This window comes from Pseudoliparis swirei, chromosome 15, assembly GCF_029220125.1.
Source record: "Pseudoliparis swirei isolate HS2019 ecotype Mariana Trench chromosome 15, NWPU_hadal_v1, whole genome shotgun sequence".
NCBI lineage: Eukaryota > Metazoa > Chordata > Actinopteri > Perciformes > Liparidae > Pseudoliparis > Pseudoliparis swirei.
Window position 1 is genome coordinate 19978474 of NC_079402.1, and position 18920 is coordinate 19997393.

Here is an 18920-nt window from a genome sequence, read left to right on the forward strand (position 1 = left end):
AATCCATTAGAAACGGACGCAAAGGTAGAAAAGTCGCACGTGTGAATGTCCTCTTTTTATTTAGTTGCCATTTAAAGAAACGGTATGATCTCCTGGCAGAATTTAAATATAAAAGGAATGTAAAGTATGTTTATGATCTGAAAATGGAGCCGGTCCTTGTCGTGTTTCTACAGAAGCCCAGAAGGGACAAACCAAACTCTGGATACGGTCACAGTGTTCCTACTCGACCTCCACAACCTCACGGACAGATTCCGCCAAATCCTAGACGCTAAACCTTTTTTTTAAAGCAATATTTTTTCTATTATATTCACGACGGATCACATGACTTGTGTTTGTAGACGGAGAGGCTCTACGGAGCATTTCTTTGCGTTTCAGGTTCACTCTTAACGGATCTCGTAGCGTAAAAGAATCCACTGGTCACATCCTGTCCAGCACCAGAAAGGCCGACGGACGCAGTTCGAGAACAGCTGTTGAACAGAGCTCAGCATTCAGCAGCTAGAGAGACGGATATTTCCCTCAGGAGCTGGTGGAGGCCAAAAACAGAGCTAAAAGAGAGAGAGAGGGAGCTGAGAGAGAGAGAGAGAGCTAGAGAGAGAGAGAGCTAGAGAGAGAGAGCTAGAGAGCGAGAGAGAGCTAGAGCGAGAGCTGAGAGAGAGAGAGAGCTGAGAGCAGAGAGCTAGAGAGAGAGAGAGAGAGAGCTGAGAGAGAGAGCTGAGAGAGAGAGAGCTGAGAGAGAGAGAGAGCTGGGAGAGAGGCTGAGAGAGGCTGAGAGAGAGGCTGAGAGAGAGCTGGAGAGAGAGGCTAGAGAGAGAGAGCTGAGAGAGAGGCTGAGAGAGGCTGAGAGAGAGCTGAGAGAGAGAGCTGAGAGAGAGAGGCTGAGAGAGAGGCTGAGAGAGAGAGCTGAGAGAGAGGCTGAGAGAGAGAGGCTGAGAGAGAGGCTGAGAGAGGCTGAGAGAGAGAGGGAGAGAGAGGCTGAGAGAGAGGCTGAGAGAGGCTGAGAGAGAGGCTGAGAGAGAGAGCTGAGAGAGAGCTGAGAGAGAGAGAGAGCTGAGAGAGAGAGAGCGCTGAGAGAGAGAGAGCTGGAGAGAGAGAGCTGAGAGAGAGAGAGCTGAGAGAGAGAGAGCTGGAGAGAGAGAGCTGAGAGAGAGAGCTAGAGAGAGAGAGCTGAGAGAGAGCTGAGAGCTGAGAGAGAGAGCTAGAGAGAGAGAGAGAGCTGAGAGAGAGAGCTGAGAGAGAGCTGGAGAGAGAGAGCTAGAGAGAGAGAGCTAGAGAGAGAGAGAGCTAGAGAGAGAGAGAGCTAGAGAGAGAGAGCTGAGAGAGAGAGCTGAGAGAGAGCTGAGAGAGAGAGAGAGCGCTGCATGCTCGCTCTTGTTGGCTGCTTTTTGTTTGTAATGCTTCTGGTTTCACGTCATGTGACTTTATGTTGTCGAGATTTGAGAGGCTGTGCTCTTTGAGATTGTTTTGTATTGATCGCCTGTGCTGCCTTTACACTCCTCTGGGCAGCTGCTCATATTTAGCTTTCTTTCTTTTGGACAATTTAATATAAATTTAACATCATTATGGACAACGGTTTAAAATGACCCTATTGGCTAGCGACGGCCCATCTAATGTCATGTAGATCATTGTGCATTGTCCCGGACAGACGACAAATACATAAATAGGTGAAATATTGACTACAAATTCAGCCGTATCTTCATAAAAAAAGTCAACTCAAACATTTAGTTTAAATGAAGTGTTTTCATTGAGTGAACTTGCCCATTAACTCCAGATGATTGACTGTGAATATTCCCTCTGTTCCTCTGCAGGGTTCCACCTCAGCGGCACGGTGAGGGAGCCGGCCACGGCCTCGGAGCCCGAGCTGGTCTGCAACGTCAGCGTCAGCTTCGACCGCTGCAAAATCACGGCGGTGACGTGCAGCTGCGGCAACAAGGACATCTTCTACTGCGCCCACGTGGTGGCGCTCTCGCTGTACCGCGTACGGAAGCCCGAGCAGGTCAAGTTGCGGCTGCCCATCTCGGAGACGCTTTTCCAAATGAACCGGGATCAGCTGCAGAAGTTCGTCCAGTACCTGATCACGGTGCACCACACCGAGGTGCTGCCCACGGCGCAGAAGCTGGCCGACGAGATCCTTTCGCAGAACTCTGAGATCAACCAAGTTCACGGTGAGCGGAGTGAAAAGATGGCGGTTTTATTCGTGACTTAAACACGGAAGCGCGACTAGCAAAAAAAAAAAAAAAAGCTGGTAGTTGTGTTAGATTTCCTCCGTCTCGCTCCGGTGGAAGTCCAGCTGGAGGCGGACGTCCTCAGAGACGACTCGGGAGAAGCTGCTCAGGGAGAACAGGAGGGAGCACACACACACACACACACACGCGCACATGCACACACATGCACACACATGAAGTGGGTAAAAGTTTGAGGTGGCTCTTGTGCTATTTTGTGCATCACAGAAACTTTAAGAAACACTTTTATCTTCTTATAATAATCAGGAATATGTAAACAGTTCTAACATATATTCATTATCTACACTACCGTTCAAAAGTTTGGGGTCATCCAGACAATTTCGTGTCTTCCATGAAAACTCACTTTTATTTATCAAATTAATTGAAAATTGAATAGAAAATATAGTCAAGACATTGACAAGGTTAGAAATAATGATTCATATTTGAAGTATTAATTTTGTACTTCAAGCTCAAAGGAAGGCCAGTTGTATAGCTTATATCACCAGCATAACTGTTTTCAGCTGGGCTAACATAATTGCACAAGGGTTTTCTAATCAGACATTAGTCTTCTAAGGCGATTAGCAAACACAATGTACCATTAGAACACTGGAGTGATCGTTGATGGAAATGGGCCTCTATACACCTCTGGAGATATTTCATTAGAAACTAGACACTTCCACCTAGAATAGTCATTTACCACATTAACAATGTATAGTGGGTATTTTTGATTAATGTTATCTTTATTGAAAAAACAGTGCTTTTCTTTGAAAAATAAAGACATTTCTAAGTGACCCCAAACTTTTGAACGGTAGTGTATGTGCTGTGTTGTTGAATACTGAAGCATAATCTGTGTTATTGGATTAGTTGTTACAAGTTTGATACTCAATGAATTGGTTTGAGTAATTTTTAAATATGAAGTATTAAAAAAATCATCAGTATTTTCGAGTCATTTATATTAGAAATATATTATAATAATATTTTAGGTGATGAACACAATAATGCACCAATAATAATTACAATTTCAGTAATATTAGACTGAAATGGGCTGTCATGCAAAATGATGTACAAAATATTTCAGAAGCGATATACTCGTCGTCTTTTACACGGGTCAAAGATCAGCCGACTTCTTCCACCACCGAGTAGCAGACTAATAACGGACTGTCGGCGATGACGTCTCGCTGACTGGTTTCCTTTGTTTCGGAGCAGGAGCTCCAGATCCGACGGCCGGCGCCAGCGTGGACGATGACAACTGCTGGCATCTGGACGAGGAGCAGGTTCAGGAACAGGTCAAGCTCTTCCTCTCCCAGGGCGGGTACCACGGCTCGGGGAAGCAGCTCAACTTACTGTTCAACAAGGTAACGTGCTCACACACACACACACGCACGTCACCGCGCTGTGCTGCCCCGATGGCAACGCTTACCCACAATGCACCCCGACGTCTCTGCAGGTGAGGGAGATGCTGAAGATGAGGGACTCCAACGGCGCTCGCATGTTGACGCTGATCACAGAGCAGTTCATGGCCGACCCCCGACTGGCGCTGTGGAGGCAACAGGGAACCACCATGACTGACAAGTACAGGCAGCTGTGGGATGAACTAGGTAACACACACACACACACACACTTGTATATCATATTGTGTGGCTTCAATATGTACATTTTTCTTCATCAAACATTTTACAATTTGGTGCATTACCTCTTGGAAAATAAAGGTAATAAATAAATAATAGTAAAATGTCTTAAAACGACAAGACCGAAGTTTTATAGGTTATATATATGTTTGTCTTTTTAACTCACGGTACTTAACCCTCCTGTTGCCTTAGGGTCAATTTGACCCCATTCAATGTTTAACCCTCCTGTTACCTTTATATTTACTGAAATTTTTTACCATTGGGGTCAATTTGATCCCAGCAATTAAAACCTCCAGAAAATTATTAGAATTAATCTTGTTTCCCAAGTTTAAGTGTGAGGTACTTTATGTTTGTTTGTTGACTACCTAAATAGCCCTTTAAATATATATAAAAAGTTGATATTTCTTATATGTTTGACACAGTGAAAAACAGCCTGGGGTCAAATTGACCCCAAAGAACACCGACGTTAAACATTGAATGGGGTCAAATTGACCCTAAAGGTAACAGGAGGGTTAAATAAAAATGTTAAAAACATAATTCTGGATCATTTATCTTCCAATGGACTGAACAAAACATTGAAAGATGTCTCCTTGAACTGGGGGAAACGGTGAACCCCAGATCTTTGTGGTATAAATATTCGGTAAATATTATATATGTGTAAACATAACAAAGTGTTCTGAACTACAACACCGTCGCTCTCAGCTGCCGGGTGAAGATAAAACATCTAATTCGATCGACTTTAGCTTATTTGCTTGTGATGGAAAACAACCAAAACTGTGATGCAACATGTAAACGGTGGCAGGTTGCACCCCCCCCCCCCACACACACACACACACACTCCCCCCACACCCCTGTTGTAGATTATTGCTTTGCATTTCGTCTCTCTCCACGTCTGACATCATTTTGGCGGCGCTCCGTTTTCCCTGGTCGCTGTTGTCCTTGAAGCAGCCGTAACAAAGAGACGGAGGATAAAGCCTCTCTCCTCTCCTGTCCCCTTCCCCCATCCTCAGCCTCCCTCCTGCATTCGCTTACCTCCTTCCCTCCCCTCCTCTCTCCTCCCTCATTTTCTTTTCTCACTTCACTTCCTTTCTCTTCTTCTCCCGTTTCATTTTGTCATCTTTCATCCGCTGTTATTCCTTTTAGCGTGTCCATTGTTCCCAGGTCTTCTTCCTCTTCATGTCTCCAGCCTGTATCCAGTGTCTTCGTGTCTTTAGACGACAATGAAGACGATCGGCGCTCATGTTTGCACACTTTGATTTATTGTTTCAGTGAAGCAGAAGAACCAAGTATGGCTGCTCGGTTCTTTTAATAAATAAAAAAATATGACGTTGGATTGGACTTTGGACAATTAATTACATTAATTATTTTCTAAAATAAATATTAATTAAATGAATTGATATTAAACGTCAAACGTCGCCTTGTGGGCAGAACTTTATTAATAACCTGTCATACTTAATTAAGGAAAGCCTTCTCTCAACAGGCATTTAAAACATGTCTAAAGACCGTTGTTGTGCATTAACCCTTAAAAATATACTACTAGTACTTTTTGTTATTGTTTTGATACTTTTCCTTCCTGTGAATGAGAGGAATATTAAATAGTATTTATTGAAGGTCGTCATGTGTAACTGTTTCACCTGAAAGCACCGTGACAAATTAGTCAACAAACCGATGAGTGGAATGTTTTGTCAATTTCAAAACATTTTTATGGTTCTATTTTCTGAAAACGGGAGGATTTTTTTGTTTTTTGTTGACTCGGCATCGTAATCTGAATATACTTTGCCTGTTTAAACCGAACAAGGAAGCTGTGAAGGACATGTTACACGTTTTACCGACAAACTGCACAAATTAGTGCTTTATTACTTTTTTCTTTTTTTTATCATTCATCTCTGCTTTTCAAAGAGGTGATAATGACGCAGAATAACTCATTTTGTTGTGAGTTTAATATCTAGTTTACTCACGATTTCGAGCAGTGTGTTTCTGCAGGATAAGATAGCCGTGTGTGTTGCATCTTCTAATGTTAATGTGTGTGTGTGTGTGTGCAGGAGCCCTGTGGATGTGCATCGTGCTGAACCCCCACTATAAACCCGAGCAGAAGGGTTTCTGGCTCCGACAGCTTCGCAGGTGGAACGGCGTGGACGTCTGCCCCTTGGAGGACGGTAACCATGGCAGCGAGCTGACCAATCTGACTAACGCTCTGCCCCAGGGCCTCCACGGAAACCCGGGTGAGATGACACACCCCCCCCCCACCCCTTTCTTTTTTTCAAAATATATTCCCAAATCCTTTTCCTGCGTGACATCTGGAGCTTTTCGTCCTCTTCTCTCCTGCAGCATCATCTCCTCATCTTCCTCCTCTCCTCATCTGTATTAACACTGTTAAGTCTTCTGTCCCCCGCCCGCCCCCCTTCTCTTTTAATCAAGTCTCCCGCCTTCAATCTCTGTGCCTGCAAGCCTTATTACCCTTTTACTGTGGCTAATAGAAAGAGCCTAATAACACAGTTGAGGTCCTGCAGCTTTTCTTTTTTTCTTTCTCTCCACCGAATCGTAGAAAATACAGACAGACGAACGAATGTCTGGAATGAGAAGACGACATTTCGTATGATACTGCTGCAGAAGTCTGACTCTGTGTCCCCCAATATATCTATTTATGAAATTATTTAGAAGTTAACATTTTGTGTTTTTATTTTTTTTATTTAACATTTTCAGAGCTACAGTTCCCATCATTTTGGAGGCTGTTTTATGAGTTACAATTTGAGCCTATATTTGTTGACATTGTGGCATAATTAATATAAAAATCCCAAATGAGCCATCATCAGTTCCTGTTGGAGCGCCATGATGTACAGACGACTATCTGTACAGACTTTGGTACTGAAGAAATCTTAAAAACATAATTTTTGGGGATTTCTGAGCGGATTTTGCCGCAGATTGCAGCAGGTTTAAGTGTTTTAGAGTTCTTAAATGTCACTGCTGCAAATCAACTAACATCCCAGCATGCACCTGTGTCCCTTTCACCTAAACTGACGCGTTTCGCATCTCACAGATTCCCTCACTCGGCCTCACCGGACGGTGTTCACGCGGGCGATCGAGGCCTGCGACCTGCACTGGCAGGACCCCCACCTGCAGCACATCATCACCGAGGACCACTACGCCAACTACTGTTACCACGACAACCTCAGCAGCTCCCTCTTCGACGCCCGAGGGTGGCCCCTGTGGCACGGTAAGAGAGAGCCGGCACCGTGCGAGAGGGGAGTTTAATGAATGAGGAAGGAAACGGAGGTAGACGACGGATCGTCTTTTCTTCTTCAGAGCACGTCCCGACGGCGTGCGCCCGAGTGGACGCGCTGAGGTCACACGGCTACCCGAAGGAGGCGCTGCGGCTCGCCATCGGCATCGTCAACACGCTGCGGAGGCAACAGCAGAAGCAGATGGAGTTCTTCCGCACGCACAAAAAAGGTCAGTTTCCTACTTTAGTGTCGCGTTGTCACTTTCTCATCCGGCCGGTATGTTCACGCATTTATTTATCATAAAAGATTTAGCGGCTTATCAAAGAACGAGTTATTTTGTAAAAAAAAAAAAAGGTTGTGTCTTTAGAAAGCAAACCGGCTTGATTTGAGTTCATTTATTTTCACTCAAAACATTTAATATTGAGTTCTAAACTTTTGTACATTCATGTTTCATATATGTGAACTTGTGTGAACGCCGAGATTATTTCTGTTGTATATCACTGTCCAGTTAAACCACAATTTGTTGAACAAAATAAAGTTAGAGCTTAAATTGACATAACATAATAAAGGCAAATAAATGTATTTATTTCAGGAACGACTCTCGAAAGATGAATCTTATTTTTAGGGAATAAAAACAAAGACGAATAAATATTGATGGATATATATTGATAAGGATATATTCAAAACTTGCGTTATAATACTACAAATATAATGTTTCACCTTCATTGGTCATTTGTGTGTGATTGGAAGGTGTAGCTTCAAATTACCGTCCTGAAAAGTTTTACAAAGCATTGAATTCTCCACATTATTTTCTTGCCCGTCAAGAAACATTAGTCATCACTGTCTTGTGTGTGTGTGTGTGTGTCGACTCTGGAGGAATTAATTAAATAAAATGATCTTTTAATTGGTTTATCTAGCCATCAATTCTTCCGCCACTTATATGGGTCCAGATTATGTTAATCGACTAATTATGTTACCGGGAATATTACTGACAAAAAAATATGATTAAAAATGTCAATAAATGTTTGTACTTCATAAATAATTCATCATACTTTGACCAGAATGACAGTGAAACGGGTTTTTAATTGAATTTGGTTAACTTTGGAACAAAAAGCCCACACAATGAGTATAAATATACAATCAATAGTTTGCGTTTGCATTATTACAGAGCTGCTCCATAAAGGCACCACGTCAGTGACCAACCTGGAGGGCTGGGTGGGCCACCCTCTGGACCCCATCGGCACCCTGTTCAGCACCCTGATGGAGACGGGGCGGGGCGGAGAGGACGGCGCCGCAGCGCTGCTCGACTTCTCAGGTACGCACACGGGTACACACACGGGTACACACACGGGTACACACACACGGGTACACACGGGTACACACACGGGTACACACGCAGAAGTACGAAGAAGTACGACACAACAATGTAAAAGTACTTGATTACAAGTTGAAGCGCTGCATTCAGAAGTTTTATCAACATCATCGAGATGTTTATGGGACGTTTTTTCAGATTATTGACGAATACATTTTAGAGAATGATGTTTCCCAACATAAGGGTCGCGTCCCGCTAAAGGGTCGCCAGACCAAACTAGTTTTTCAAACTTTCAAGGAAATGAAAAGTTATTTAAAGTAAACTTTCTTTCTGAGAAGCCCAAACTAGACTCTGATTATAATTATTTTTAATTGGAAGAAGTCACAAGGTTGAGAACCACTGATTTAGTCCTCCAACAATGTGTTTTAATGTAAAATCTGACTCTATTTGCTCTAAAGAGTCAAACATCGTCGCGCCGTAGAAGTATAAAGCAGCAGAGTACTTCGATACAGAACACAAACGCACACATTCCCCCGACTGCAGTGATTGCGTCTTCCTGTCGAAGCTGCAGGCCGTCGGGTTGCAATCAGCCGCGAAGACACAGAAGTGCCGATTGGCCCGCAGTCATCCTCCAATAACAGCTCATGAATAAGAAATGCGGCAGGAAAAACACTCCAATTAAAAAGCATTAATTATGCAGAGGTGGGGGTGGTGGTGATGGAGGGAGGGAGGGTGGGGGGGGGGGGGCAGACGGATTTCAACCAACTGCGGCCAGAGAGTAGCGTCTGTTGTTCTGGTTGGTTTCTCTTCTAAAATGTGGTGAACGTAGAAAAGTTGCGAAAGTTTTCAATTACGACTTCGAGCATATACAATGTGTGTGTATATCTATATTAATGTGTGTGTGTGTTCACTGGGGACTGTTGACTCTCCTGGGATGAACAACAACGTCCACCGAAAACATCATAAAGCCATTAAATCACATGATTCCCGTCCTGAGGAGGATTCACTCTCTCTGAAAACACCAGAACGAACACATGGATCAATAGCTTCATCAATACTGGGCTCGGCCCGCAGGGAGCATCTCTCCTCCTCCAAGTCATCTCTCACCCTGCCCCCCCTCAGGCTCGCCGGGTTCGGGTCGGAGGACACAGCATCCTGTTTTGCCGGTGGAGCGTTTCCTGGAGGAAGGCGAGTCGTTCGTGTCGCTGGCCGTGGAGACGGCTCTGATTGGCTTAGGGCAGCAGAGGGTGATGCCGGACGGCCTCTACGCTCAGGAGAAAGTGTGTCGCAACGAAGAGCAGCTATTGGCCAAGCTTCAGGAGGTCAACGTGGGCGACGCGCTGGTGAAGATCTTCAGGAAACAAGCCGCTTTCCTGCTCGAGGGTGAGGAAACAGAAATGTGTTTTTAGAGCTGCTTTCGTTTTTCTCTTTCATTAATGTTGAATTAAACGTATTTTGGTTTTGCACTCGTTGGACAGACAGAAAAACACGTCGGAACATTTGACGGGAGAGTTTCCCCCACTTTTTCTGGACATTTTTGTAAATACTGCAGAGTGAATTTGGCTTTTTGCTTCAGTTAAGAAGAGTTGCGACTCTGATGTTGAGATTAAGACTCATGTCGTCACGCTGGTGCAACATTTAATAAGCTCAGCATCTTAGTTCAGCAGACCGGTAACATTTAAAGGAATATAAATTGGCTATATTCACTTTGTTCATGAGATCGATACCAGTATGAAGCTAAGCACAAAGACTAATCTCTCACAGATTACAAACACATTTTACATACATATTTATATCTGTACAGAGTTCAATTTTAACCTTTAACTTTTTAGTTTTTACCTTATTTTTCTATTTTGAGTCCTTTTTGTGTTAACAGACTTGGCCATTAAACTTCATATATATATATATATATAAATTAGAGAATTTACCAATTAATCCCATGGTTAACTTTATAAAAGCAAAAAGCCTCCTAAGCATTATCATCATTTGTAGAAAAGAAACTAAACGAACGCCATCTTTGTGACAATCCAATGTTTTATGAATGAATGAATCCTTTGACGAGCTTCTCTTAAGTAAAACATTAATAAATACATCATCCTCATAACTAGTTTAATTACATTAGTCCTTTATGTCCTGGAAGGGAGATTGTATTACCTTTGGATGGAGCCATGCTGTTTCCAGTCTTAATGCTAAGCTCTCTGACTCCAGCTTCAGGAACAGACGTGAGGTCGACTCGGTTTTATCCTCTTAACTCTGCAAACGAGAGCATTTCACAAAAAGTCCAAATGTCCCTTTTAAATGTTTCCAAACTCCAGAGCGACAAATATCACGTTCACACCCCGAACCACAAGCAGCTCTTTGTGTCTTATTGTCTGCTGTGTCAACTCGCTGTGCGTTACACTTTGTACTTCTGGGTTCACAAGAGAGAGTGTGTCAGTGTGTGTGTGTGTGAGATTTGGCTCATCGTGGTTCAAGGCCTTCATCACAATCTAAACCCACTAGTGATTCAGCGGCTCAATCATTAGTGGGTTTAGATTGTGACTCTTTAAAGGCACACAGGAAGTTTGTATTATCTTAAAGTATCAATAATCTGACATGTTCCTCCTGTGAGCCAAAGATCTCCATTCATACACAACGAGGCTCACCGGTCCACACACTGTAGCTTATTATGACACAATCACACACACATTGGACTGATTCTCTCTAAAGCGCCAGATGTGGATTCATCCGCCGCTGAAAATAGTCCCCAACTCATTTATTTCTACTTCTCCCGGTTTGTTTTCAAGAAGTTGTTTTTAGAAGATTATACTTTAAGAAATGCAACTTTGTTTGTATTCTTTTCATTGGGGATGAAATGCAACAAAAGCTGGAATAACAAATTGTTTTCTTATAGGATTTGTTGACAAAAAAACATCAAATATATATGAACACCAGACTGATCCTTTGAACATTATATGCCACATTTTCTCAGAGTAACGCATCAAAAACTTCATTTTCATTTTAAAAACATTTACCAGCTGTATTCTTGAGATTATGTATCTTGTTTATTTATAATTAAACTATATACTTGTGATCCACTTTTAAAGGTTTTCTTCCTCAAAAAGAACCAATAGTGTTTAGAGACCGACTTAAAAAAAAGAAAAATTAACACCAGTCTTAAAAAGGATGTCTTGAGATCAAATGACTGCTTTAATCTGTAATAGTTATTATCTTGAAGAAAAGCAATAATGAAAGAAAAGTAATTAAAAAACGAAATGTATCGAGAAGTAAAGGGTGGATCCGTCTTGAAATCATTTTTCTCAGAAGCCGTCGACCTTTCAGCTCATTCTTGTCACTTCTGTTGGCGCACGTCCTTGTGCCGTTTCAGGAAGCCTCAGAACATTTGTGGTGGTTGCCTAACGACGTGACCGTCATCCTGAAACTCGGATACTGAGTCACAACTGTTCCGATCACTCCGTCTGGGTTTTTAAAATCGAAAAGGCCCGGGAAAGGATCTCAAGGTCGCGGCGTCTGTGTTTACCGTGTGGCGTCCTTGTCTCCTGCAGCTGGTCCTTACAGTGGTCTGGGGGAGCTGCTCTACAGGGAGAGCGTCCCCATGCACACGTTTGCCAAGTATCTCTTCACCTCCCTGCTACCTCATGACGCCGAGCTGGCGTACAAAATTGCACTGAGGGCCATGCGGTGAGTAGAAACCTCCTTCCTCCTTCCCTTTTCTTCTTCTTTTTTAAAGCAGCTTCATCTGACGAGCTTGTTACGTCCTCACGGCTGCGTTTCCATTTTTTAAAACGCGTGTCTTTTAGAGTTTAGGAGCACCGAGGACCGATACGTTTTTAAAACTCCAAGGTCACTGCGTCCTTGTGTGAACGGAAACGTTTAGAGACGCTGGTCCCCGACGTGTCCTTCCCTGATTCGTCGCGGCCAGATCACATGACATTCTCAGAAAGTCCTTATTAACTTTACTGCAATCACTTTTTGGGAAAAAGCTACAAAAACACACCTTCTTGTTTCCACATTCACGCTGTGTGTGTGTGTGTGTGTGTGTGTGTGTGTGTGTGTGTGTGTGTGTGTGTGTGTGTGTGTGTGTGTGTGTGTGTGTGTGTGTGTGTGTGTGTGTGTGTGTGTGTGTGTGTGTGTGTGTGTGTGTGTGTGTGTGTGTGTGTGTGTGTGTGTGTGTGTCCTTCTCCTTCCTGGACTGTTTAATGACAACGGCGCCTTTTTTACTGGAATATTCGCTGAATTATTCAACGCTGCTGAAAAACCAGTTTTATAGAAATGTGTGAATATGGAATACAAGCTGTTGATTTCCGCCACGGGTGTTACGCAACTTTGGATATATCGTCCCGCCCAAATTCAACCCCTTTTGATTTTTATCATACAGTGAATCTTTATATTTATTTAAGCTATAAGAGAATATCACAGGAATAATTTTCAAAGCTTTTCTCAGTGTTCACGGCCTCCGGTGAAGAGACACCTGAGGACGACTATCGACCGATTCTATAAAAGGAACGTCTGACAACTTTCAGACTGTTTCTGTGTGTGTGTGTGTGTGTGTTCGTCTAATAACGCACTAATAAAGTTGTATTTCCTGTGCTCAGATTGCCGGTCCTGGAGTCCACGTCCTCCTCCGGCGACTTGTCTCGGCCTCACCACATCGTGTCCGTGGTGCCCAACCGCCTCCCCCGCTGGTTCACGCTCAGCCACATAGAGACCCAACAGTGTGAACTGGCCTCCACTATGCTCACTGCTGCTAAAGGTACACACACACACACAAACGCACACACCAGGTCGTCGTGGGCAATGGCCACAACTATTCAAGGGTTTCTGAAGAGAAAATTAAATGTGAGAGCTTCTTTTAATATCACATAGAATTCAATTAATACCTCATAGCTGCAAAAGGAACAACTAATTTTACATGTATCTATATATTATATAATAAAATTATGTATAAATAATATTAATATATTCCGTGATATATATATATAATATAAATATTATATATATATATAATATTTATACATAAATATATATATATAATATTTATACATCATTTTTATATTTTGAATATTTTATATAAATATATAGAACTTCCATTTTTGTATATTTTTAATATAACATTTTGATATATTTAATATATATTATATAATAATACTCACACTTTAACTCCAGTTCTTTAGCTACTAAATGTTACAAGCCAAACAAGTATTAGGTTAAATTTATGTGGCCATAAAAAAAGTATTGCATATACATATTAGAAGATGAATTTGGCTCAGAGAAAAGTGAAAATGACCTAGCTTGTGTTTGTTTGTTTGTTTTCAGGCGACGCCCGTAAACTGGAAACCGTGTTAGAGTCCATCCAGAAGAACATCCACTCCTCTTCACACATCTTCAAACTGGCCCAGGACGCCTTCAAGATCGCCACTCTCATGGACAGCCTGCCCGACATTACGCTGCTCAAAGTCTCCCTGGAGCTGGGTCTTCAGGTAAACAACAACAACAACAACACAGGAAAATAAACCGTATTAATATGAAGTGGATTCAGAGCTAACCCGTGGTTCCTCACAGGTGATGAGGATGACGCTGTCGACCTTGAACTGGCGGAGGAGAGAGATGGTGCGATGGCTCGTCACCTGCGCTACTGAAGCCGGTGAGTTGGTTTACACCCCGAAAACAATGTCGTCCTTCTATGAGCTTGAAGAAGTACCGCCTGGTGTTATAGTTCAGGCACATCTTGTGTACAGGTCTATGTGTACAGCTTGTAAAGCACTCAGACACATTTGTAATTTGTGAAAATGGGCTCTACAAATAGTTTGTTTGTTTGTATTTTTTATTCAGTCAATCAAATCAAATACAATACAATATTATCCTATAAAATATACAAAAGAGAAAGACTGAAAAGGTATAGGTAGAAGCAAAAAAATGCTTATAAATTCCTATCCTAAATTGAAATCAAAATAAATCAGAAAATTAATATAAAATAAAGAAAGAAAAAAAAACAATAAACAAGATAAAAAACAAAATATATTTATATATACCACCACATACATCTTCCATATTAATCCGTTTTTAATTACATTTATAACTCTCAATAATTTTTTTATAAATAATTCCCTTAAAAAACAAAAAGGAGTTCACCATTCTTACTTCTATTTCAACATTATTCCATAATTGGACTCCTACAACAGAAATACATCTTCTTTTAATCCCTTTTTTTAGCCTTTTGTACCGTGAACTTACAAACAAAGTTCAGTCTTTATAAATAGAATCTCACTGCCTTTTCCTTCTGACATAACGAGCTAACTATAGAAGGGCACGAGCAGATATATGACGCATTATACCTACTTTCCGTCCCTTTCTAGATCTGATTATCTGACTGTTCGATAATTTAATGTTGTTTGGCCATTGGAGGTAACAACGTTAGCTGCTTCGCGGAGCAGACAAACAAACATTCAACCCAATTTAGCAAAAGTACGTCTTCAGATCGATTACTTTAGCAACAGTAGCAACACTGTAAATACTCGTATTCATGGTATTTCATAAAACAAATAAGAAAACAATAGAAGAACAATGACATTGTAGAACCCATCCTGACTGAATTAACGTATTTAAATAAGACGATAATACAAGTTTATTATGAATAGAACATATTTATTTTAAATCATGTCAGATATAAACATACATACAGTACTATTTATATATGTAAAACAGAAAGTCCCAGTATAGCTTGCCATACAAATATTTAAGTAATTTTTCGTTTTTCACAATTATACTTCAGTATTAGGTCCTGAGCAATATTGACCCTTTTTTTTTTGTCTCGTATATATTATAATTAATGTTTAACATGAGCAGAATTGTAACGTTGAGCTAAATGTTTAAACTTTATAGAATAACTACAACATGCAACCTGTAGCATACCACAACATTTTACGAAAGTACACTCCTCAAGTACCACTCAATTTAGTTTCAAGGAAATAAAAACACAGAAAGTGTTCCAAGTTGTGGATGTTTGCTGCTCAGGGAATATGTTTATTTAAAGTGGATTTAGGAGGAATGACTGGCAGGGCGGTAATAAGGGAAGATTGTTGTTTTTTGGCTGATTAAGTGGAGCTCGTTGGGCTTGAATACTGAAACCCAGGAGCTGAATTTCCCTGAAGTGGACAGGAAGTAGTGCCCAGAGGGACGGAGCTCTTTTAAGGGGAAATAAAAAATGTACAAAAACCTCCCAGACGATTTCTTGTGAAGTGTTGGCGAGCGACAAAGAGTCCCTGTTCAGGGGGTTTAGATGGACTCATTGATGACGTGCCAGTTGGGGTTGCAGAGCCTTCTGATGTCGGAGAATTAGAGTATTTAAAAAGGTATAAACGTCGTCGTATTTATTTTGTCTGAATCCTCGAAACAGAAGAGCGCGTCCAAACTGAATTTTAATGACATTTATTTGTTCTTGACTGCAGAGTTTAAAGGATGAACGTGGCTGAGCTGACTGTAAATGGAAAAAAATCACTTAATGACTCATTTCGACTACACTGTGACTTTTCTTATGATTTCTTTTGACGACCGATTAAACATAAAAATGGAAAAAGAAGAGTTCCTATCATTGAACCTTGGGGAACACCTGAATTCACTTTTCTAAAATTCGGAGGAAAGCTTTCCATCTGCAAGATATGAATCTCAAACTCACACCGATTATTTTCTCCCTCTCCGTCCAGGTGTGTTCGCGCTGGACAGCATCATGCAGAGCTGGTTCACCCTCTTCACCCCGACCGAAGCCACCAGCGTCGTGGCGAGCACCGTGATGTCCAACAGCACCATCGTCCGCCTGCGTCTGGACTGCCACCAGCAGGAGAACCTGGCCAACTCGGCCCGCACCCTGGCCCTGCAGTGCGCCATGAAGGACCCCCAGAACTGCGCCCTCTCGGCCCTCACGCTCTGCGAGAAGGACCACATTGCCTTCGAAACGGCCTATCAGATTGTCCTGGACGCCGCCGCCACGGGCATGAACTACACCCAGCTGTTTACAATCGCGCGCTACATGGAGCACCGCGGTTACCCCATGAGGGCGTACAAACTGGCCACGTTGGCCATGACGCACCTGAACCTCAGCTACAACCAAGACACGCACCCGGCCATCAACGACGTGCTGTGGGCGTGCGCGCTCAGCCACTCGCTGGGCAAAAACGAACTGGCGTCGGTCATCCCCCTGGTGGTGAAGAGCGTGAAGTGCGCCACCGTCTTGTCGGACATATTGCGGCGGTGCACGCTGACGACGCCGGGCATGGTGGCGCTGCACAGCCGCAGGAACTCCGGGAAGCTGATGCCTCTGGACAAGGCTCCGCTCAGGCAGCTGCTGGACGCCACGATCGGGGCCTACATCAACACGACGCACTCGCGGCTGACGCACATCAGCCCGCGCCACTACAGCGAGTTCATCGAGTTCCTCGGTAAAGCCAGGGAGACGTTCCTGATGGCGCACGACGGACACATCCAGTTCACGCAGTTCATAGACAACCTAAAACAGATATACAAGGGCAAGAAGAAACTCATGATGCTCGTCAGAGAACGATTTGGTTGATCCGACGACCAAATAGCCCTTTATTGGTTTTGTTTTAATACATCCTTTCTAACTTGAAGTGAAAATCCACCTAAAACAACATTCATGCAAATCTCATTCCTACGATTTGCCGCCGCGAAGGTCGACTGTGACGATGAGACTCGTGTGGAATAATTCACATTCATCCGGTGTACGTTTTCCTTTTCTTTGGGAGTCGCCGACTCACTGGACGTCCCGGGAGTAAGATGTGAAATGTGTTTTAGGGTACATTTTCTCCTATGAATTACAAGTTTTGAAATTGAAGGAGAGAAAAAAGAAAAGAAAACACTGTTAAACCATAAAAGGAACAGCTGACGTTGATGTGTGTAAAAAACCATTAAGTTTGCGTGTTTCCCTTTATATATGTATGAAAGTGAGAGAGTAAGAGTTTTACACTGAGTATATTATACTGTATTGTCCAGTGGCAAAATGTCCACCACGCACCTCCTACTTCCCTCAGCTAACGTTCAACAGCCTCAAAGGAGACGAACGGCTTTAAACCAAATGGAGGAGCTCCATCTGAAGTGACGAGTACCTCTTTCTAAAGGATCCAGCTTTACTCTTTTCCCCTCAGAGTCCTTCGACCATCCGACTTGCGAAGACGAAGAGAAGCTCACAACCAGAATACATTTTTACTGGGTTCCATGTTTGTTTTCATCTTCAAGGCTGATTGTTTTTTTTTTTATGGGCTTTTGCAGTGTTGTCTCAAACATTCATTCAGTTTAATTTACCGTCACAGGAACACAAAAAAACAAGCCGTCAACATACATTCTCAGGGATTAAAAAAAGAAGAAGAAGAAAGCAAGACAAAAACAAACAGAAAAGAGAGAACAAAAGCATTTTATTATCCTGTATATATGAAAGTATACGTCTGAATATTGAAAAAAAAAAATGTATATGTTAACTAATTTATGACAGAATATTCTATGTAAGGCACAATACTTGAAGCTGCAGTACTTTTTTATTATTTTTAAAAACACATATCAGAAGGAGTTTGAAAGCGGCCGCGTTGCATTCGGGGCCAGCGTGTTCTTCTACACGTTGGGCTCTGCAGACGTGTGATGAAACTGTAGAAACCAAGACAGGAAGCGGACGTGCAAAGTGTGTGTCCTTCTCGAACAGAGACGCGTATTGAGGACTGTGGGAGTCGAGAGAAAGAGACGACTGTTGAGGAGAATTCCAGTGAGCTCTGCCTCCTGCAGACATGTTTTATGTCTTCTTTGATGTCCGTCTTGACTTTTCCTTTTTCTCTCGCTCCTCTCACACAAGAACAGCCTTCTTTCTTGCCTTGTCTTAATGCTTTAAAATAACCAAATGGGAGTTCTAACGACCAAACTTTTCTCATACGCCAACACAACTTTGGTTACAGCCCCGTTTTTAGTTTTTTTTTGTATGGTTTATTGTTTTTAGCTGAATTGTATTCTGTGCTTAAAGCTTAATTTCATCTGTTTTTCAGTGTCGTCTCTTGTTTATTAGCTCTTCTTTTGTTTGGACATACGCTCCTTTTATTTATTACGTTAGGTTAAAGATTGTACAACCATGTCGACATGCTCATGAAGTTGAAACTAAGATTTGATACACTGATCGATTTATTCATGTAACTAAATCACTGTTTTATAAACTTGTTAATGAATCAACATTTTGTTTTAATTAAATTCGGTTTTTTTTTCAGAGGGCTAAGTCTTTGCGTGCTTAATTTTATTCACAGAATCCCAGAAGTTGTCATAAAATCACAGTAAAATGTCGAAGAAATTGCGCAAAAAGGTCAAAGTATATATACAATTGTAATCATAGTTTAGTATTATGTTAATAAAAAAAGCAAAGTGAGTCAGTCAGATTATTAAACTATAGAAAAGTATTTAGAAAAAAGTCAGTCATGTAAAAAAAAAATAAGTCAGAGAAAACATGAAAAAGACAGTTAAATAAAGTCATATAGAACATTAAAAAAAAATAGTG

General features: G+C 42.0%; 1 protein-coding gene across 1 annotated transcript in view; it reads left to right on the plus strand.

Annotated features, from left to right (window-relative positions):
* zswim6 (zinc finger, SWIM-type containing 6) overlaps positions 1 to 18640 on the plus strand; it is a 42804-nt gene extending 24164 nt beyond the window's left edge. Inside the window, exons 2-14 of the mRNA XM_056432044.1 lie at positions 1806 to 2162; positions 3426 to 3574; positions 3667 to 3817; positions 5890 to 6069; positions 6885 to 7061; positions 7151 to 7297; positions 8237 to 8383; positions 9503 to 9763; positions 11926 to 12061; positions 12976 to 13133; positions 13697 to 13860; positions 13943 to 14024; positions 16084 to 18640. Coding sequence (XP_056288019.1) covers positions 1806 to 2162; positions 3426 to 3574; positions 3667 to 3817; positions 5890 to 6069; positions 6885 to 7061; positions 7151 to 7297; positions 8237 to 8383; positions 9503 to 9763; positions 11926 to 12061; positions 12976 to 13133; positions 13697 to 13860; positions 13943 to 14024; positions 16084 to 16946 — 2972 coding nt within the window. The 3' untranslated portion in view covers positions 16947 to 18640. The remainder of the gene's footprint in view (positions 1 to 1805; positions 2163 to 3425; positions 3575 to 3666; positions 3818 to 5889; positions 6070 to 6884; positions 7062 to 7150; positions 7298 to 8236; positions 8384 to 9502; positions 9764 to 11925; positions 12062 to 12975; positions 13134 to 13696; positions 13861 to 13942; positions 14025 to 16083) is intronic.
* Positions 18641 to 18920: the final 280 nt, after the last annotated feature.